The 22,019-nt window shown below is 41.1% G+C and overlaps 2 protein-coding genes across 4 annotated transcripts in view; both read right to left on the reverse strand.

Annotated features, from left to right (window-relative positions):
• Nucleotides 1-63: 63 nt before the first annotated feature.
• On the reverse strand, nt 64-7,584 carry slc46a2 (solute carrier family 46 member 2). The gene is made up of 7 exons (XM_008423868.3): nt 6,571-7,584; nt 4,560-4,730; nt 3,285-3,503; nt 3,003-3,174; nt 2,264-2,347; nt 1,594-1,750; nt 64-1,477 (listed from the first exon to the last, which is right to left on the reverse strand). The coding sequence occupies exons 1-7, from the start codon at nt 7,042-7,044 to the stop codon at nt 1,420-1,422; spliced, it is 1,335 nt and encodes a 444-aa protein (XP_008422090.2). The 5' UTR covers nt 7,045-7,584; the 3' UTR covers nt 64-1,419.
• A 335-nt stretch (nt 7,585-7,919) lies between these two features.
• The window catches only part of palm2akap2 (PALM2 and AKAP2 fusion), an 80,938-nt gene continuing 66,838 nt past the window's right edge, over nt 7,920-22,019 (reverse strand). Inside the window, exons 10-18 of one of the 3 annotated variants that reach the window (XR_014090046.1) lie at nt 17,068-17,286; nt 16,353-16,700; nt 16,063-16,161; nt 15,870-15,971; nt 14,093-15,494; nt 12,896-13,074; nt 12,326-12,364; nt 10,246-11,075; nt 7,920-10,126 (exon numbers count right to left, since the gene is read on the reverse strand). Coding sequence is in view for 2 of the 3 variants with exons in the window: in XM_081613191.1 (XP_081469317.1) it covers nt 10,938-11,075; nt 12,326-12,364; nt 12,896-13,074; nt 14,093-15,494; nt 15,870-15,971; nt 16,063-16,161; nt 16,353-16,700; nt 17,068-17,286 (2,526 nt within the window). In the remaining variant the exon portion in view is untranslated. Of the gene's footprint in view, nt 11,076-12,325; nt 12,365-12,895; nt 13,075-14,092; nt 15,495-15,869; nt 15,972-16,062; nt 16,162-16,352; nt 16,701-17,067; nt 17,287-22,019 lie in introns of all 3 variants that reach the window. The other 2 variants (XM_081613191.1, XM_081613192.1) reach the window with 2 other exon arrangements.

Genomic DNA, 22,019 nt, shown 5'->3' on the forward strand with positions numbered 1-22,019 from the left:
GCAATGAGAAAAAAAAGCTAATTATGTCAGAAGATGCAGCAAAACATAACGGGACTAATATGGTTTAGTTGTAAGTCTTCAAAACTTTATTTTCATTTAAATGGATGCATGAACAGTAAAAACACCTCGTAGTGCATCAACACTACAATAAGAACATTTCAAGACAGAGATGACAGCAATAAGTCTAATGTAATTATAAAAAAAATATTTTAAATTGTGTAGTTTTACTTTGACAGAGACTAAATAATGGCTTTTTCATGGTTTGAGTGCAAATGCAGACTTCAGTGATCAAGTATAAAAAGTGACAGTGAAAAATAAGAATCATGTAAAAAATGACATATAAAAGAATATTTACAATGCTTAATAGGAATTAGTCTCCTAGACAGAAGAATTTTTGGTAAACAGCTGAAACGGTAAAACATGTTAATGTGACCAAATATACAATCGCGAGTCCCACAATAATTTATATCTTAAGTGTACAAAACCAGACGCCACTGATTCCATCATGTCATTATTTACTGAACAAATATGAAGTCAAAATGAAGTAAAAAAAAAAAAAAGTACTCAAATACCGTAAATAAAAACAATAGTCACAAATTAATTTCCCCAGTTAGGAGGGCTTAAAATAATGCATTCGTTTTCCCAGAACATTTCTTCTGATGAAATAATACTAATCAAACATAGTTTATGTTGTGGCACATTTCAGCAACAATGCATTTCAAAGTGCTTTATATGATGAAAACGTAGAAACATTCAGTCACCAGTGACTGTAAGCAGTGACCCAGCCGAGCTTTGACCTGAACCCAACAGGGAAGCCAAGGACGTTTTGAGTTTAAAATAATAAAAAAACAAGGAAAAAGTGGACCTTTTTTAAATTTTAGGTGACTGGATCAACCAGTCTCTCAATAGCATTTCTGAACTGGTACCAAGCTGGAAACAAAATATGCTTAAAGTGAATAAATCTCCAGTGTGCAACATGTAACATACGGACCCGAGAGAGCCAAACATTACCCCGACTTACGCAACGTTCTCAGTTCAGATTCACCCCATAAATCTCCAAAGTGTTGAAAGCACACAGCGTGCGTCATTTTCAAAATGACTTCTCCTTTTCTAACAGAAGCCATAAACATAAACCTCTGATAAATCAATCTGGACGATGAGGCTGTCCTGTAACCTTTGACATGATTTCTAAAACATTTTTTTTGTGTGTGTTTGTTTTTGTCCAGTGGGTTTTGTATATTTGTCAGATAAAGTACCATCCATCACACCACAATGGAAAATTATGGTAGGCAAATATTTTCAAAATTGCTACGTTGGCAGCTTTGAGGAAGTGGCGTGTTTATGTTCTAAACACTTAAGTCTCATTTCCCAGTTTGCTTGTAATGAAAAGAGCTCACTGCTCATGTCGGTGGTGCTTCTTCAGTCTCCCTGAATCCTCACGTACTCTTGCCTCTGAGCCGACCTGCAACCGATGATACTGGAGGAAAGACACACACACACACACACACACACACACACACACACACAGAGAGAATGAAAATGAGACGGAGTGCACCAGGAATGGTTCTCTCAGTAGCTTTCTGTGCGGCGCACCTGATGGGTATCATGGAAATGACTGTGATGACGCTGGAAATCAGAAAGACGAGCCCCGGGAACCAGGTCAGACTGTTCTGATAGATCTTTGTGAAAGCAGGAATGTAAACAATGCCGGCCACCTTTAGAGTCATCTCCAGACAGGTCAGAGCGATGCCTGACAAAGACAAGAAAAGAAAAAAAAAAAAACATCTAAAAAAGGTGTTAAGGATAAAATACCCCCAAAAAAACCCCATAAAATAAAAGCTGTGTTAAAGGACCATTTACAATTTTTATTTGGTTTGAAAGATTTCAACTGTGATCTACTAGAATGGGTGAGCAAAGTCAGAGAGACTGGAGGAACCAGCTGCACAGGACACGTCTGGTTTCTAGTAAATGACTGCAACTTCATTTCTGCAGACTATTTAACGTAAAAAAAACCCTGGGGCGATAGACATCTGAGGGCATTTTTTTAAAAAAGGTCCAATCTGGTTTGTATCCAGTTAAGTGAAACATCTAGAAACAGTTCATTGTTTTTTTTGTGTGTGCTTTGAGCGAACTGTGCTAAAAAGGACAAACAGAGACTTTCATAAAGGATAAAAACATATGTCTTTTTCTATAGACAAATATTGCTGTGAATCGTGTTTTCAGTCTTGCTACCGTCACACATAGACCCGGATCGGGAACTCACCACATCGCGACGCAGGAACCTGCTGAGAAACCAGGGCCCTGATTGTCGGCATCGGGATGAGCGCAAAGAGGTTTAATAAACGGGCTGTGGAGAAAAAGTTGAATTATTATTTTTCTTCTTCCAGGAAATACCACCAAAAAGTGTTATACAAGCATAGCCTATTATACTTGTATATAAAAAAAGCAAATGCCAAATAATTCCAGTTGTTTTTCTCGTTTGCACACATGCTAGTGTTATCAATGCAGCACAGCTAGCTAATAACAGGAAGTCAGAAAAGTAGAACTTCAAAACCAATAAGCTACCATAATAAAGCATAAAGTCGTGTTTTGTTGCAATTCTGTATTTCACTTAATTATATCCCTGTCCCTTTTCTTTTTACTCTGGAGATTTGGAAGATGCTACTACAAACCACGCTGCTGTTTCCTTGTGGGTACAGAATGTATGCTATAGTACAGCTGTAAGCTTTCAGCACTGTCTGAAAACCTAAGAATAGGAAGACTTTATGGCTTCGGATCGTTCTCACTTCCTCCTTCTTGTTCCTGTGTTTTCAATAACTTAGATTTTATATACGGCAGACTGGATGGATGAAATTGCACCGCTCGACTTTAACAGCCCAGAAACGGAACAACATCAACACCGACTGGTGTCTCCAGTGCCATTAGATGTTATATTAGACAACAGTTTGTGGAAACGGTCCGTCATGATGCGGCTCTGAATCAACCAACGCGCTCCGTCTCACCGACGTAGAAAAGGGAGGTCGTAGTGACGAAGGACATGACGTAGATCCCCACAGCGAACGACAGCATGCCGATCAGGATCATCGTTTCGTCACCGACGCATTTTCGGAACGCGATGACGCCAAGGAAGCTGGTGACGAAAATCCCGCAGCCCGCCGCATTTCCGTATCCCACCTCGAGAGAGAACAAAGAAACTAATGCAGAGCACAGTTGAAAGACACTGTGCTTTGAAAGCACAGTATCAAAATAAAGTATTTAGCTAACAATTGCAAACGTGACGTTACTTGTGCGGCAGTCCAGCTGAGCGGCGATTTCAGCACGAAGGAGCCCAGGACCTCTACGGCTCCGCCCACAGCAAAGTCGTAGAGAAAGGCCGCCGCAAACAGGAGAGCCACGTTCACCACGTTTATCCCAGCACAACACCCGACGAGACGAGTGTAGCGGGCGGCGTGGGAGAGGAGGTGGTAGCTTTCCTCTGAGTCCTCGCTGGTCACTCGTTTCACCTGTTATTGTGACGGAGATTATGCAAAATGTGCTTTCAGTGGGAGCGCCGCAGAAAATCAGAAACCTGGAGAACTACAACCTGTAGCTGCATTCGAGCTTTTTCACATTCTGCCGTTTTACAGCCACAAAACGGAAATGTTTTATATATATTAGTATATTATTTTCCATTATTTAACCAGATTAAACCCCACTGAGATCTATATCTCATTTTGCAAGAGGAACCAGGGCAGAAAATCTGCAACACACAACAACCTGGTTACGTCATTGATTTTACGTGATGACCTCACAAAGCGGCTCATATTTGCAAGGAAAATGATGCAGTTTTCTGTTCTGTTAAAGCCTAAGCAGTTTGAGAGAACCTGTTGCCAGGACAGGTGAATGTCTTGCATTCTACAAATCTGGTGTTCGGGTACTGTGGTCAGAGAAGCTACAGGAAGTTTTTGCAGTTTGCCACATGACATGTAGGGCAGGCGGCAAACGTGTGGGAGAACAGAACAAAACCGAGCCTGTGAGCAAAATGTAGCAGAAAACGTACAATTAGCATCATCGTACGTTTCATTCTGCTACTTTGTTTTGATCTGTCACGCTATGAAAAACATTAAAGTTTGTGGTGGAAACATGAGAAAATGTGAAAAATCTTATAGGATATAAACTTTTGCATTGTATTTGTATTTAATTTTTTTACCTAAAGCCAACCATGAAGCTGACGACCATGTAACAACAACGTTTCCCCCAGAAAACTTAATAAATCTGGTGGTTGGGTGCTAGGGCAGTCATTCATCCAGCGGCCCGTCGTGTTTTTGAGTTAAAAACATTTTTTAAAAAGTTGACAGGAAATGTAAAAATATCACTTGATTATTATGTGCTATTGAAATATTGGAAGATTAATACCTGAACACCATCTATAAAGTCTTAAAAAATGCAAACATTTTAAAAAGACATACATAAATAAGCAATGCTTAGCCTGGTGGTGGCACAAGTGAAGCCTGGAGGCCCGCCAGGCTTATAATACACTGAACCGTCACTGTGAGGTGTGACGAAGGGAGCGCACTGACCTTCAGCAGGACTACAGCGAATATGAGGCAGAGCAGGTTGAGGAGCGAGCTCACAGAGAGCAGGACGGTTCCGTTTCCCAGACTGGAGCTGTAAAGCAGGAACAGATGACCCGACACCAAGCTGCCCACCACTCCGGTCAACCCGTACACCAGCTCCACTCTCATCATCACCTGCGCGGCAAAAGAACAGGAAGTGATTCCTCTGAAAGAGCAAACAAACGATAACTGAAAAACGCAGCTTCCATGCCGGGGAGCCACTTGCCACACTCCAAAACCTGAAGCTGCACTACAATGTAGCAAACAGCCACTACTAGAAAACAGTCACATGGTTCAATCTGACACATACAGGAAAATGAGAAATCCAAAAAGAAAAGTCCCAAATGTTGCAACAAAAGCAAATATTTGAGAACAGTGAAAGCTAATCTAAACCACTCCTTTGACATGCGATCATGTGACCATGTCTGTCTTTGCATTAAGAGGGGAGGGGAAGCTGTAAAGTGGCTATGATGGAGATAAAGGCTGATAGGTGAAATAAAAATAAAGATAAATAGAATCACAGATTATTAAGGAGAAAAAAATGCTTTAGTCATGCCTGGTTTATAACAGCCAAAGAATAAAAGTGCATCTCAATGACAGGATGCCACTGAAAAGTTAACTTACTTCACTCATTTAAATACAAAAAAACATGTCAACTCATCCTATACAGATTTAAGATGAAATGTGTCACATTTTTATTTACTTATTCATTTCATTTTTGATGATTATAATGAAAAAAAAAAAACGATCTATTTTTCAATGTTAAAAAAGCCGGTTGTTCACTGAATGATGTATCCAAACAGAAAGTTCAGCGTAAGGAAAAACTGGAAAAAGGCAGATAACACGGAGAGGAAAATATGTTCAAAGATTATATGCCACCAGGTCGAAAAACTTTACGAATCTTCTTACCATGATAATGTGGTGAGATTAGCTGAAGGTCTTCTCTGTTTGTGCTATGCTACCGTATGCAGCAGTGCTGGAATACTGCAATATGTTAACTACAGCGGTGGTCTTTGTTTCCCCAGCACACAGGACATGGGGAACAACGACCCATGAGTTTAGTCACCTGAGCCAGTGATAACATCTGCAGCAGATTACCTGGTCAAAAAGTGCAGTTTTGTGTCCTCTTTTCAGGTTAAAACCGATTTTGGAATTCATATGAAAATTAAGATCCTGCTGCTTTTGTTACAGGGTTTTAAAAAAAAAATTTTTTATGTTTTTTTAGTGCACTTCCCTCTGAACACAAGTTTTATGGAGAAATTGATTACACTTTCCAGCAGGACTCGGCAACTGACCATGCTGCCCAGTGGACCACTACACAGTTTAATGATCGTGGTAATGCAAACCCACCAGCTCTAAACCCTACAGAGAATCTAAGAGAGATTTCAATAAGAAGATGAGAAACAGGAGAGTTGAATCTGGCTATTGATTCAGCTACAAGCTCATTACGTTCCTGCCACCCGACTCTGACGCAGCAATTTACTCTACGCGGTGCTCAGAAAGTTCAGGTATTTTATTTTGTGCAATGGGTTTTACTTCACAATTCTCTCATGGTTGTGGCTATTCCTGTCGCATGAACACATTTTGTCCTTCCACTAAACTTTCCAATGATAATTTTGCCCTTAGTTCTGTGTGGACAGACTGCTTCTTCATCAATGTCCATTTCTGGCTTACCGACTTTGTGGAGGCCGATAATGACTGTAACTACAAGTGTGCAGTCTTTTAAATGCGTGTGTATCATAGTATTAACATTAGTCTCATATGACAATAAATGATTCATATGAATGAGATATGCTAATTTTGAACCGACTTACGTCCGAAAATATACTTGTAAATTTATTGAGATGCGCCTTCAGTTATTTCTTCACGTTTTTAACATTTTACCCAATAATAGTAATTAAACTATTAAAAGTTTTAGTTTTTATGACGGTGACCTTTCAAATCAAAACTCACTTTACGTGCTTAAACCACCGACCTTGGAGCGATCAGCCGCAGCGGAGCCGAGCGACGCCAGAGTCATGATGCCGGGCCAGTAGGCGCTGAAGCCCCCGGACAGCCCGAAAACCACCGCGGCTGCAAACATCAGCTTGAGCGGAAGACCGAAAATGACCACCAGGAGCAGGCCGAGCCTGGACAGCAGGTACCCGCTCAGGGGCACCACGATGGGCGCCTTCCTCCAGCCGCGGTCGCTGAGGCTGGCCAGGACCAGCGCGGGTATGATGGGCGTCAACTTGATGATGAGGTTATAGGTCATGTAGAAGTTGGTGATGGCTGTCTGCTGGCTCTCCTCGCTGGAGTGACCGGGGTCGGTGATGTTGGAGGTCCTGTCCCTCACCACCATCTGCAGAGCGGTGTCGAAGAGAGTGCTGCCCAGCTGCTCCAGCACGATGATCGGCTCAATCTGGCGGAACACCGCGAAGGCTGCTTGGCACAAACTCGGCGTCGCCATGACTTTGGGTGTTGGGCTCTTCAGAGGGACCAGCAGGGACTGGTCGCTGCTGCTGCTGCTGCTCTTCTGTGAAAATCACAAGAATGAGTCGCAGAAGTGAACTGCCTCCGACTGGGAGGGACTCTGCCGGTGTTCATTTCCTCATCTGTTCGGTGCGATGTGTGAGTGTTTCATCTGATGTTCCCTAAAATGTAGGAACCTAACTGATTAGTCATCAGTTAAAGTGTTGGTGATCAGTGCCAAAAAACAAACAAAAACCTTTTAGAAATGTTCCCAGCATTTTCTGAACCTTTTATTCATAAAGTGTCACTGTTGGTTGATATTTTCACCTTTTGACAAACGTTATCTATAGGGAGCCTTGGGAAAAAAAGCGGTTGAAAAACTGGCTTTATTGATTCTTCATTAAGGTTTCTGCCAGTTATCTGCTGTCCAAAACCAACTAACAATACGTTTTAAAACCGGTTTTAATTGAATTTAGAGCCTTTATGAGAATACATCTACAAGAAACAACTTATCTAACTACTTCTATTATGAAATAGTGAAAGTTTTTAAACTATGAAAGTCAGTGGCAGGACTTTTAGACATGTGCCACTGGTTTTATTAACTGACATTAACACAGTATTTTGATCTTGTTGAAGTTCTGTCTGTTAGGATATAAGAGATTCTGAAAGTGTCATCGCTGCTCTAACCACAGGTTACATTCAAAGCTGGGTGTAAACCACTGATGAAAGGCTTTTTGTCGACAGACTGAACTGTTGTGTTCAACAGCGGCACTGTTTACTCTCGGTTTCTGTTTCAGTTTTTAAATGAGAGGCAGTTTAATAAACTTTCATTTGGTTAAAACACGTAAATGAACCACTCCGACACCACGCATGTCCAGGTTTTACGTTTAATGAGAAAATATCCATAATATGTGTAGTAGGAGTATACTGTGAGCCTTACATGTGCTATAAAATAACCAAGCAGATTATGAGCATACAAGTGGTTATCATGGGAACAGAGGTTATGTCGTATAGTTAGCAAAATATTACTGGTTTAATCACACACGCACACACACACACACACACAGAGAGAGACAGCGAGGGACGTGGGTCACACACTGACGCCTCTTGAGCTTCTAAAAGGAGAAAACTGAGCTACCAGCATTTAAAATGACAACTAAAACCATCTCTGCACCTGGAGTTCAAACATAAAAAGCGTCGTCATCATAATAATAATATATAAATCACACAGTGCAACAACTCCTCTGTGTGTGCATGGGACTGATTGTGAGAATAATCACTGAAATTTGGGAGTTGATTGAAGATGATCGGAAAAAGTTCTTGCATGTCTGCAAATATTTGTCCTCGTTTACCTACATCTGAATTATTAAAGCTTAATACGCTGTGCTGAAATGTTTATTTTGTAATTACATACTACATATTTCTATAAAGGAAGTAAAGCAAAGGATTTGCTTGTAAGTAGTTGCAGCAGCTGACATCACGAGGACTGGAGAACAGGTTTTACCTGTTGGGGTTTGTTTTTCCCCCCTCCTACTTGTCCTCCAGATTCTTTTCAACACCACACTACAATTTATCTAACATCTCAGTTTGTGGGAAACGGGACACAATTCCTTCAAAAAAAAAAAAATATATATAAGTGAAACATTAATAACATTAACTGAAGATGAAATGAACCGTTCAGGTTGCTACTGGCACTTTGTTTCCATAGTAACAGCAGCTTCTTTACCTCACCAACTACAAGAGTTAATACAATCAGATGGTAGTGTGTGTGTGTGTGTGTGTATCCTTCAGGTCATGTTCTCTAAAGCTCTCCTTGGGGAAGGTGACGTGTTTGGGGACACAGAGGTTTAGTCCCATGTTGACAGACACTTGTGAGGGACAAAGTGTGACCTTTGGTTTAAAGAGGTCATTTTATCCTCATGCCTGCAACGTGGCAGAGAAAAGAACCTCACAGGTTACCTGTGAAATAGAAATTTGACATTTTTTAAAAAAAAATGTAAAAATTAAAGATCATCTTGGCCTAATAATTAAGCATGTTCTCACAATACTACTGAAAAACTACACTGTTCCTACTATTTAAAGTCAATCACTACAAAAACACAAAATCTTAAGTATTTTTGGTCTTTGCACAAGAACCTAGCTTAGCTTGCTACACTTGAAGTAAGAAAACTACTTTTCAGCAGCATGATCTAGGATATTCAATTACATAAATAAATCCTTAATATTGATTTAAAAGGTACTAGTTCCACTGATTTTTACACTTAAAACAATACATTTTCTCATGTATTAAGTGTAAAAATCTCACGCTGGTGCTTGTACTTTTTCATCTGTATCAAGAAACTGCTGATTTAAAACAAGCTATTATATCTTGCTTTAAAAGTTACTTGTATGTTAGTTTAGTCACATTTCAAGTGTGCTAAGATTTCTGCGCTAGAAACCAAACAAAAAATATTTCCTACGATGTTGTGTTTTTGCAGTGAAGTTAAGCGATAAGTGCCTGGAGTTTTCTCCAGCTTTACGGACCGTAGAGTAACAGAGCTCCTCCCACCCACTAGTTGCTGCACATTTGCAGTCAGCTGGCTAAAAGCAGCTGTGTGTTTTTAGCCACAGCTCATTCTACTTACAAATTATAAAGACCGTATGTGGAAAATCAAGACGAGCAGGGTGCAGGCTGAGGAGAAATGTCGTCGCTTAACATCAGCTCCTGCTGCTGCTCTGTGCTTGCTTCAGTTTGGGGGAAAAGAGTGCAAATCCATGCACACAATCAACACTTCTTAAATAGATGTAAGAGCTTTTTTTTTTTTTCCTCAAAATAAAAATTCGTTTTGGTATAACGACCTTTTTTTTTTTTATACAAAACCTTTTCAGTATTCCAAGTCAAATTGTATCCTCAGCCACATGTTCAGACATCAGAAACACTTCGCTGTAATACATGAAACAACCGCTTACGTCTGAAAGCACAGGTCAACGAAGCCAACTAAATTGAAATAAGTGATCTTCAGAACATAAAACAAACACTTAAGTCTACCTTAAATCTTAAAAAATTTCAGTCTGATGTGGTTCCATCTTCTCTTTAGGTCCTATTGAAGGTGAAGTGATACAGGTAGAAGAAAATCAAAGACATCATACGCAGCAACTACTGACAGTCTAAGGCAGAGATAGTTTTTGCTTTTTTTTTTTTTTTTGCAGATTTACTTACCAGCATTTAACAATCCAGGGATGCTGTCGATCCGGCACTTTAAATTTAATAAAGATTAAACAAGTGTAGAAGTTCCCACCAACATTTGACAAAATGTGTGCACATCCTAAAACAATGTGGGTTTGAGAGTCAGTGGTGCCCTTTGGTTGAGTTCCTCAAAGACACCGTGGTCCTTCTGCAGCGTTGTAAAAGGTTAAAAAATGTCGGAAATGTCAAAAGTGTGTTTATGCTTTCTCTTGGCTTCGTCTTTCTTTCCACAAAAGCATACGCACGCACACACCTGGTTCTCTTCCTGTTGAGACTTCAGGGTTTTCTAAAACAACCGCAAGTCCATTCAGCAACTCTCTGGAAACAATCTTTACATCTTAGCTCCTAGTTCAATCATTAAACTGCAAATAGATAAAAAAATAAAAATAAAAATTGAAGTCACTCAGCGTCTACCAGCTTGTGGAGACGAAACCTCATCATCAAACCTCCGTAAAAACCCTTCTAACACGTCAACTATCAAATATCAACCTCACTGTTACACCTTCAGTTCTCAGGTCCCCAAACTGATGCGTCTCATCTGGCATCATGTGATCATCAGGATACAGTTAAGCATAATAAATACTGGTTAATTCTCCAATCTTTTGCCCCCGTCATCCTCATCATCCCACTCTGTCTCCTTCTTCACAGTCCTTGGAAAGAGTTGTTCACTCTTCCTCCTCCTCTTCTTCTTCTTCCTCCTCCTCCTCCTCCTCCTCCTCTCCTTCCTCGTTGGCATAGATACCGGCTTCCCACTTCAGCGCCATGTTGCTCTTCCTCCTGGTCATCCTTGTTGCCTCCAGAACCTGAAGTAGATACAATGTCCAATCAGAGTCGAGCGAAGTAGTGAACGTAACACAAGCTTTTTCTCCAGCAAGGAGCAGCAAAGTCTTAAAATCTCACCACAGGGATCAAATTCTGACATGCAAGTTAAGCTAAACTCTGGGTAACGACTCTTTCTGCATCAATAATCTCCCAAAAAGGAACTTTAAATCACATCCATTCAAATAAATTTCACTTGAAAAGTATTGAACAACAATAAGTTTCTTGGAGAGAATGTTTGCTTAATTTGAACAGCTGAAGTCAATTGTGTGTTCCTGTTTAAACTGTGGCCATTATCTGATGACATGCGAAGCTGTCGTTTTCAAGTAAACAATGAAATAGAAGTCAATAAAAGTTTGCATGCTTCCTCTCTGTTTTGATATCACTTGTTGATAACTCAGGAATGCTGTTACTGTTGACTTTACAAGAAGACAGCTATCAAAACACCATTCTTCCGCTACATTAACACAGAATCATGCTTTTGGTGCCATAAAATGTAATAGCTATGGTTTGAGTGTACCCGCTAAACTGAAAGCTGTCTGGGGACATCTGAGGGAAGCAGCTCACACTCTACACTGAGAGAGTGAAAGGACGCAGCTGCAGGCTCCTGTACTCCATTGCACAAGGTAAAAAATACACAAATTCTGAACACATTTTTTTTTTGATGCGCAAAATAAGGCACATGGAGAAAATTACAGTTTTGAGAGATGTGCACACAATATAATAGATATTTTTAAAACCTTGCTGCTCAAATTATAGCATGATGTACTAACAGTATAGTCTATTTACGGACTGAATAATTATTTAAAAAGCCATCATGGGGGAAACTAGTTGGACACTTGAGACTGTACCAGGTAACATAAAGTGCTTTGATGCATCCTTGTTATTGGAGACTGCACAACTGGCTTACAAAAGGCAAAATGTAGATGAGGACACATGCAGAACCAACACAACAAAACCGAACAGTGCAGTAAGACAACAAGCAGACCTGGGATCAGATTTTCCTTCCTTTTAAGAATTAAAACAAGGTTTACATGTATAAAATACATTACTTTCTTAGTTGGAGGGACATGCCTGCAGTTATAAGTATCAAGACATTCAGCGGTTGTCTAACTGTGCATAGCCAAATACCTCTACAGTTCAAAGACGAACAGGAGTGTGAGAGTTTTTCTGACCCAGGTCTGTTTGTAAGGGCGGTTAAGGGAGCGACGAGATTTCGGGGCGTATTGAATACCTCAGTGGTTACTTCATTAGCCCGCAACAAATGTGCATACTGAGCGACCAGCAGGAGAGAAGCAACAGGACAGAAAAGTCAACACATGATGTCATCATGAATAAAAGAATCGCAATTCATCATGTAGTCAAGGCGAATCCAGGTTAAGGAATGTAAAGAGGTTTTGCAGTTTGCAAACTGTTACTTTTGTGTGTCTTTCGGTATCTGCATCATGTTGGGTGGTAAAATGAAAGGAATCCCCTTTATTTTGCCTCATGCGAGATCTCAAGCTGAATAATATGTGGGAACAGAAAGCCCCAACTTCAGTGACTTACTTTCACTTTGACTTTCATGCTTCCGACGGGGAATTTCCCCTTTTCTGTTGACCAGCCTAAGCTCATGCCAGCTGCTGACTTCATTAAGCACAACATGCGATGTCTGAGATACTTTCTGTAAAAATCTAGAGGTTTCATAGAAGGGCTGAAGGCTCATTTATCCAGGGAACAAAGGAGGATGAGTGAAAGAGATTTACACCCTCCGTTCTGTAGTGTTGTGTTTGCTTATTTAAATCCTAAATGTCGAAATACTTACACTGTTGTCCTCCATCTTCTCTTTTCTCTTCACCTTGTGCGTTTCATAATCTTCCAGAAGCGTCTGCATCAAGTTTTTGGGTCGTGATCCTCCCGAATCCTCGCTGCCGGCATCAGACAGAGCCCCCTCTGAGGGGGAGGGGGAGACTGGCGGTGCGGGCCGAACTTTCTCAATTTTCCCTGAAAACCACAAATCAAAGTGACCTTAGGTAAAGCAGGTTGTTTCAACGAGCTGCTTCCTTTTCAGAAAATTTGTTTACAGATCTAGTGTGTTGGAAAAATAGCCATGTCCCTTACATTTTTTAACACTATGTTAGGTAACAACAACAAGCATCAACTGGAATTTCACATCACAGACAAATAGTGCAATGAAAGGAAAACAATTTATAGTTTTAAAAATAATATGCTAATGTAAATCTGAAAAGTCTGTTATGCCTTTGTAGTCTGTTAAATAATGGCAGAAGAACATCTGATGCAGCTGCAAGTGTTTTTGGGGGGTTTCTACCAAAGTTGTGTAACAACAGACATAAACTGTGTCAATTTCTATTCGTTCTCACTCAGAGTGGATGGAAAGCATCTGGTAACATTAGTTTTTAAATCTTGCAACAGATCTTCAATTAGATTTGGATTTGAACTTTGACTGGGCCAATTAAACACAGACATGTTTTGACAACTCCATTGTAGTAACAGCTGTACTTATGGTTGCCATCTGCTACAACATGCACCTCTGTTTTTCTTTTCTTTATGTTGATCCATCATAAAATCATATGGAATACACCAAATGTTGTGCTTTTAATGTGACAAGATGTCAACAATTTAAAGGAGTGTGATTTGCCAGGTTCAAATTCTGTAAAAAAAACAAACAAAACAAAACAAAAAAAACCCTGTCCTACTAAGCACCTTACTTGTTTCATCAAAAAAAAAAATCAATAGACAATCCCTACACTGTACTTGTATTACTCGTTGCTACAAATGATCAATCATACACAAAAGGACATTTTAGGCAATAAAATGTTTATGTTCTTATTTTAAAAATGAGTTGAATTATTATTATTCTAACACTGCATTAAAAAATGCACATGGTTAAATAAGAAATCTGCAAAATGTGCCAATTTCTTTATCCGATTAACCGATTAATTGTCAGAATAATGGATAGAATAGTTGATTCCCAAAACGTCCAGCCCTAGTATGAACCAACCTGGCGCTGTCCGTGCTGTCAGGGTGAGTCTAGCTGGCAGGCTGTTGCTCTTCATCTTGTCTGCAGGGGTAATGGTGCTGTGTCTCACTCCCGTCCTCACCGGTCCGTGACTGTTGCTGGGCGCGCCGCTGGGCCGGAAGACGACGGCGGGCTGCGTCTCCCGCTGCTTCTTCAGCTCTTCCTCCCTCTGCTGAGCGGCTCGGATCTCCTCCTCGATCATGGACAAAGTTTTCTGCTTTTTAGAGCGCAGGCGGAACGGGCCTTGAGCCGCCGCTTCCACCTCGGGGCCTTTAGACGCCGCCGCCGTGCTGCGGAGCTCAGCCGCCTCAGAGTATTTACTGAAGTAGCTGAACTCCGGTTTCTCCGGGCTCGGAGGAGATGGGGGACGGTAGACAGGGGTCGGCCTGGGGACGTGAGCCGGAACAGGAGCAGGAGCGGGGGTCGGAGCTGGAGCTGAGGAGGCGAGCGCCCGCGTGTAGGACGACTGGATTTTGATCCTTGGGCCTCCGTTTCTGGGCCTCTGGGGTGGGGAAACGGGCTGGGAAGGCGGAGGAGAAGGAGTCTGGAGCTGGGAAAGTCGGGATGAGCTGGAGGACTCCGACGCCACTCTTTCACCAGACTGTGTGTCCGGCTGAGGGGACGGGATGGACGGCGCGGGACTGGAGGACGCAGGAGACTGGAGGCTGGGAGCTCCAGTAGAAGACACAGGTGAAGATGAGACTGGCACTGGGCTGCTTGTGGAGGCAGAGGATGGAGACACCGGGCCGCCGAGCTGGGAGGAGTTCAGCTCCCCTCCGTTCTGAGCGGCGAGGGCGCTCTGGATGGCGTTTTGGACCAGGACCCCGGCGTGGAACTCCAACTCGTCTTCGTTTGGGCTGCCGCCGGCGCTCTGCCCGTTGACCGGAGTTGTGGGCTGAGGGGTGGGCGGCGATACTGGGGTGAGTGGTAATGGAGTCGGGGGTAGAGACGCCCCGCTGTCTGAAACATTATCCAAACTGAAGAGAGTCGTGTCCTGAGAGCGGACGGACAGCTCATCCAACCCAGAGTCAAACTCTTCTGGGTGGAACGGTTGGCTGAGATCTTTTCCTTCGTCCTGCTCTGGCAGGATCGTCATCACGGCTCGGGCGCAGGTAAATTCTTCTGCCAGCCCCTCGTCAGACCACGTCACGCGAGTCTCTCCGGTTTCTGCAACAAAGTCGCTGATGCTTGGGCTGCTCCTGGTTCCCGATTTACAGAAAGGTTTGGCAGAGTACAATTGTGGAGTTATGCTCTTCTTGGCAGCATCTCCCTGCAGAAACTGCTTCCTGGCAGATGAGAAATCAATCTGCTCCTCCAGAATGTCCTCCTTCCTGGTTACATCAGGATCAAAGGTCACCATCGTTGGGGGACCAGACATGTGGGGCTGCGAGAACACATTAGAAACATGGCAGCGAAAATGAGATGAAAACTAAAGCCATCACAAGCCGTAAGCTTTTTTCATACTACAACAGATTACAACTGGAAACTATGGAGAGAAATTTGTTCCAATATTATTGCAAGCAAATTAATTTAAAAATTGAAATTTGGAAAAGAAAGCATTTAAAAAATAAAACATTGAAAATTTGCAACGTGTGTAGAATAGTTGAACCTACATTAATGCAGTTTCCTGTTTTGTCAGATTTTTTTATTTTTTTTTTATTTTTGAAAAAAATAGTTGAACCTACATGAGTAGAGTTTGCTATTTTTCTCAGATTTAATTTTTTCAAATTATTTTCTGCATGTTGTGTGTGTGTGTTACCTGAACATATGGATAGGGATGATTTTGTTTCTGCTGTTTCCTCTCCTGATATTTCCTTAGAGATTCCAGCTGGTCTCCGTCCAGCTGCTCTTCCAAAGGCACCTTAAATGATTAAACAGCCCAACAACTGATAAATCAACCTGTCAGGGGGTCAGAGTTCACAGAAAATCAAAGACTGGGGGCTGCATTCTACCTCCTGAGGAGGATTCCACCAGCGCTGTGCAATCCCAGGGTTCTTCTTGACTGCCTGGTCTTTGATCAGCTCCTGGCGCTCGCGCTCCAGTTCCTGAACCTGGACAAGATGAGCAGTTTTTAAAAAAAGTGTGTGAATATAAACACATTTGGTCGTAATGATTTTAATTCATGATTGGAAAAGGAAAAAGTGTTCTACTCAAAGAAAAATGTATCAGAGAAAAACCCAAACAACACACCGGTGTGTATTTTAGCTGTGGTAGTGGATCTACTACACATGACACACATTACCTCCTCTGACGGTCGCCTCCTCGTCACCCTGACCTGCTGCTCCTCTCCTGGTGTGAAGAGTTTTGCTGGTCGTCTCTCCTCCTGAAATGCTCGCAACTCAAACTTGACCGCGCCGTGCCCCGACTCATCTCCCTGGACGTGACCGTTGGTTCTTACGGCGGACTCCCTGTGGGGGAACGTGCTTGACCTTTGCTCCTCCACAGTGATTGATTGGCGATTGTCAGACACACACACAGAGGAAGGTGTTCCATTGATACTGATTGGTTTTTTATGCTCTGGCAGTGAGGGGTTTCCATTGGTGGGAGTCTCTGAAGCTGCGTCCAGCACCTGGTCCAGGTAGCAGATCTCCTGTGAACACATAAAGTGAAGAAAATTATATTTTACAGGCAGAAATGGGAAAGTAGACATTTTGATGCAGAATATAGCTTATCTTAAATTGTACAAATATGCATCTTTTAATCATATTATTTCAAATAATTTGGACACAAAAAAATACATTTAAATTGAAAAAATAAATTGTACAAAACTAAGACATGAAATAAAAATGAAAAAATATTCCAGGCATGTTTTCTTAAATCAATCAGCATTTTAACAAAATGAAAAGTAAAAATACAAAACATTTGACTATAGAACTCTGGAATTCCAAAATAATTACTTTACACCAGCAATCGTGGATGATGGTTTTTACAAAATAGATGGAATAAAAGCAGCATACCTGCACCACCTCGCTGTCTGGCGTCTCCACTTTCACAACTACACTCTTGCCTTGGTTGCTGGGGCTTCTGAGGCAGCCATGTTGGATCTGCTGGCTCTCCAGCTCCATGTTTGCAGGCCTGTCAGTGATAACGCTGACTGATTCCTGGAAACTGACACTCTTCACGGCTCGCTCTCTTGGTGAAGCGTCAGTGGCATCCTCGGCTGCCCGCCACGGGTTCTGTGTTGGCAAACAAACAGCATGTGCTTCAGAAGGTAGTTTAGTCACAACAATTCAGGCTCAAAAACAACAGTCAAATCTACTTAGCAAGAAGATTAACTTCTGACTTTTCCCTGGACCCTCTAATAAAATACACACACACTACCTGTGTGTGTCAATCTGCATTGCAGCAGTAAAGTGTTTCATCCTCTGCTATCCTATAGTGCATTGACTGGCACCGACCACTAGAGGGCACCAATCACACGCTGCTGTGTCAACTGTCTCAATCAAAAAGGCATTTCTAAACTGGTATAAAATAACTTGGGAAAATGATGTATAACATTTTCCTAAATCTAACAAAAGTCTTAGAAAACTTGAACAAATGCGAGAGACAATAACGATGTTTATCTCTAAAAGTGACTCATGTTTTCAGTGCCCCTTGGTATCATTGTGCTACAACAACAAACATTGATGTATTTTACTGGAATTTCATATAATACAGCAAAGAAAAGTTAAAATCAAAGGAAAATATGACATACTTTTAATTTTTTTTTTCACAGATAATCTGAAAAACATTTCAGGGCGGACATTTGTATTCAGAAAAAGCTTTACACATCTACAACCTGACATTTTGGATCATTTTCCTTTGCAAAATACCTGAGGATTGTTGAGATTGCTTGGATATAATCTGTTAATAGCAAATAAGTCCCACCACAGAATCCTAATTCAACTTAGGGTGCATTCACACCCGCCCTGTTTAGTCTGCTTTAGTCCGACTCCAGTTTTGATTAAAACTGATTAATTTGGGGAATTTGTGAATGCGTAATCAAACTCTGATGTCGACCAAAAAGAGCTAACTCTGATTCACCAAAACCAGGGGAATTGATTCCCTTAAAGTGAACTGTGTCAATGTTCAAATGCACATATGAATGCAAGCGGATCGGAGACAGCTCCAAAAGCAGGAAGTGAACTGTAGCACAGGGCATTCTGGGTCAATATAGAAAAAACAAACACGAGAGTCTAGACCTAGAAGAAGAAACGGCTTGTGGTCTTTTGCCAAAAACTAAAGAAAAATCCTATAACAACTACAATCAGATGCCACTACATTTTTGTTTACATTTTGCGAAGAAGGAAGTTGCGCTCATGTCTTCTACTGAGGTTTTTGTCTCGTGTCCCTGTGTTTTTTGGTGCAGTGCCGCCACACGTGATGTGAAAGTGAACCACATCAACTGAAAATGTAACAAACGTTGCCATTTTGGTCTCCAATCAAATCGACTCTACCGGACTATCAGGTGTGAAAAGATCCTTAGTTCTCAACTTTGACTCCAAACCTCCCATTGAGTTTCAAGTTTTTGTGCATCCCCACATCATAATGCTGAAACCACCATGCTTCACCATGATGATGGTGTCTCCGTGGTGATGTCCTGTGTAAGGTTTCCATCACATGTTTGCTCCTATGTCAACAGACCATCTTCTTGGCTTTCTTTCCACAATTGCAAAATATTAAGATGTGTGACTCATTTTTAAATCGCTGTATTATGTGTAGCTAATGTTTCACTTTCACTGAGATTTTCCAGGAAAGTAATCCGCCCCGGAATCAGAGCTCCTGGTTCAGTGACCCATCCATACAAAACATTCCTGCCCTGCTGTTCAACAGCAGCTACATTTACACACTCCTGTGTTTATGACCCGTCCCTTTGTTCTTCTGAGGGTTTCTGACAAATAATCTATTGCCCTCTGCTTTTTAAAGGTCTTTGCACCAACTGCTTCTTCCGTAAGCGTGTCTATCTCAAAGAGGAGCTGTTAACCTTTGCGTTTCCAACTTTTGAAAGTGTGTGTGGAGATTAATGAGGGTCACTTGAGTAAATTGGCTCACCCTTCAGTTAAAGCATGCAGTAGCATAAGAAAATGGTGTTTGCAGCTTTTTGAGCCTCTAACAGAACCAGTGATAGATTGGACCGGGACTTATCATCAACCAGAGGGGTAAATGAATCTAGGTCATTTTCATTATGTAGCTCTTCTCTGCCCGCCTGAATCCCCTCAATCCTCTTTTTTGCATCTTTTCCTTCCTCTTGTGCTTCCTCTAGCCACAGAAAAGGGGCAGCAGCCAAAGGAGTCACATGGTGGATTATAGCAGGCTGCTTGCTGAAAAGGACTACTTGTATGTCTCATAATCAGGCAAAGTTTTTTTTTCTACTCTTCGGTGTGGTCTTCTTCACCCTCCCCTGAGAAAAAAATTGGGTTTGAGGGTATTTTGCTCACTTATTTAGCTGTGTCACATTAAAAAATACTTATTTAATATGGTCCTTTTGAGATAAATACACCAGCACATTGTGTCTATTTTCCATTAGACTTAACAGACTTACAAAAATGTCCACTGTCTCTTATTTTTTACAGGATTACTTGAATTTCAGTCTGAAGTGAGTTTGGACGCTCCATGGCATTTGAAAAATTAGCTTCCATAATTGTAACAACTACAGATATCAAGGAATCTCTTCTCTATTTCTTTATCTATCTCTGAATGAAGTGCTGCAGATTACCTAACAGCTTTTTTAAAAGCATATGTAATGCATGCTACCTAAAGCTAGCTAAAACATCAATGAGTCCTATCAAAACAGAGAATAAGCATTAGCCTAGCAGTTCAGGAAATATCACAGCATAAAAACATCCAAAGGAGCAATTTATTGGAAGACTGTGTGTGTTGAGTAAGATTTCTTCATGAACACTATTTTTCATAACATTATGGTAGATTTGTCAAGCGAGTTAACCTCTTGTTGGAGAATTGTATGGTTCTTTTCAATGTTTTGAGTATTTTTAGAACCACAACACAATTGTTGAACAATTACTACATTCCTTTTAGTAAAGGGTCAAAATATTACTCAAATACAGAAATAGCCAAACACTCGACTAAAATCACCAAGTAGGGGACCACAGCTTTAAAAGTCAATACCATAGCATAATGACTCGCTGTGGTCAAGATAGCAAGGAGGAGGGTTGCAGTAATTCACAATGCAAATCCTGGATGTATGCAGACACAAATAGGGAGCAAGGAGAATTTTGGGTGAACCAAGGAGTTTATATACTTGATTACTGGATGCAACACAGGTGAGAAAAGGAGTAGATGGGAGGCAGCTGTACAGAAGGAGGAAGCTGAGCTACTAGTGATATAAAAAGTAACACCAGTGACTAATAACACAGCAACAAAAATGAAACATATCTGGAACATCTCAACCAGAACAATCAAACTAAACTCAAAGTCCAATAGATATCTTCAAGTTTTAATCAACTTTTACCAACAGTTTAGAAAAACAGCTGTCAGATTAAAGCTGAAAACTAGGAATACATGATTTTTTTTGCTATCCCCAGTTTCTTTGTCTTCAAGTCTGTCAGTTTTGCCTTTAAACAAGTCAAATGATTTTTCACTGTTAATTATGTCATCGATCATATGAGGACCAGATGTAGTCTCTAATTTCACACTCCCATCGAGCTCACTGTATATGCGACACATGCATGTTTGTCCACGCAGGAATGTGCGTTTGTGCAAGTGTAGGAGTGTGTGTCCAGCAGACAGAACAGAGGGGGAGGATATCCTTTTACTGCCTCAGGAAAACAGAACTAAAGTACAGGAATGTCTCCTATGCAACACAATTCTGCTTCAAATGCAAGACTGAAAAAAGGGTGGATGTGACTGCGCAGCGGTGCATGCACATCAGTGTGTGCACTTATACATGAGGTGTGTGTTGGTATATGGTTTTTGCTTCACACTGAGGTGAACACACATTCCAAGCATAGCTTGCTGTCCTCAAGGCGCAGACTTTAATTCTTGTGATGAAGGATAATGTTAACCCTTCTTGTCCAAGAAAAGTTAACAAGCATTTCTGAGTGTGAGAATGGGTAAAAAAGAAAATAAGTGCAAGTAAAAGTAAAACCGATTCTCTGCAGAGCTGTTATCAGGGAGGACTTTCATTGGTATTAAAAAGGGTGGAACTGGGTGAATTATGTGAAAACACATACCAAGCACTGTTAGTCAATCGTGGATGTTTCTGGGCCTGCTGTGCTCTAACTCTACAAGTTGTCTCCATCCAGAACATCTGGAAATGCTTACACTCTGGCCGTCATGCACAAAAAACCCAGCAAACACACAGACACATAAACACAATGTCAAAACATACGCGCTAAACTGCATACTTAGAGAAGACATCCAAATCCCTCCTGACCGGAAATAAAAGTCACATAATAACTTAAAGCAGTGTTCGTGGGTTTCTCTATAAAACTTTCCCTTCAATAAGATACAGCCTTAACTTTAGATACCACAAACAGTCTTCTATATTAGCTTAAATCTGACAATTAAGATTTTAAAACTCTGACTTCAGAATAATCACTCCTGTGTCAAGCAGTCAGTTCCTGGCTCTGTTTCTTGGATAAATACGATCCTGTGGAGTAACTGGACCTGTCTGCAGGTTTGGCCTCCCCTTCTCAGATTCAAACAACCTGGACTGTGAACTCTGAGCAAACACAACTGTCCGGTGCGTATTTACGACATCAGTGAGTATAACCTAGAATACATTTTTTTATACAATATTTAAGTTCAGTGACATTTTAGCATCAAGATTAAAATACTGTAGATTGCATGTATTGCGCATTAGTCCTCTTCAATAAATATTGTGAAAATACTGCCAAAAAAAAAGAGATTCATCCTCACCTGTTACTCTCAAAAACACCAACGGATTCATCTATTTCAACAAAGTCAGCTT

Source organism: Poecilia reticulata, chromosome 12 (genome assembly GCF_904066995.2).
Source record: "Poecilia reticulata chromosome 12, P_reticulata-male-v2, whole genome shotgun sequence".
Taxonomy (NCBI): Eukaryota; Metazoa; Chordata; class Actinopteri; order Cyprinodontiformes; family Poeciliidae; genus Poecilia; species Poecilia reticulata.

What these genes read in the sequence shown, in the direction of transcription:
- slc46a2 (XM_008423868.3), bottom strand. Translation starts at nt 7,044, where the DNA reads ATGGCGACGCCGAGTTTGTGCCAAGCAGCCTTCGCGGTGTTCCGCCAG. An exon ending in TCGCTGTAGTCCTGCTGAAG is followed by an intron (nt 3,504 to 4,559) that starts GTCAGTGCGCTC and finishes TCACAATAACAG; the next exon opens with GTGAAACGAGTGACCAGCGA. An exon ending in TCAGCTGGACTGCCGCACAA is followed by an intron (nt 3,175 to 3,284) that starts GTAACGTCACGT and finishes TTCTCTCTCGAG; the next exon opens with GTGGGATACGGAAATGCGGC.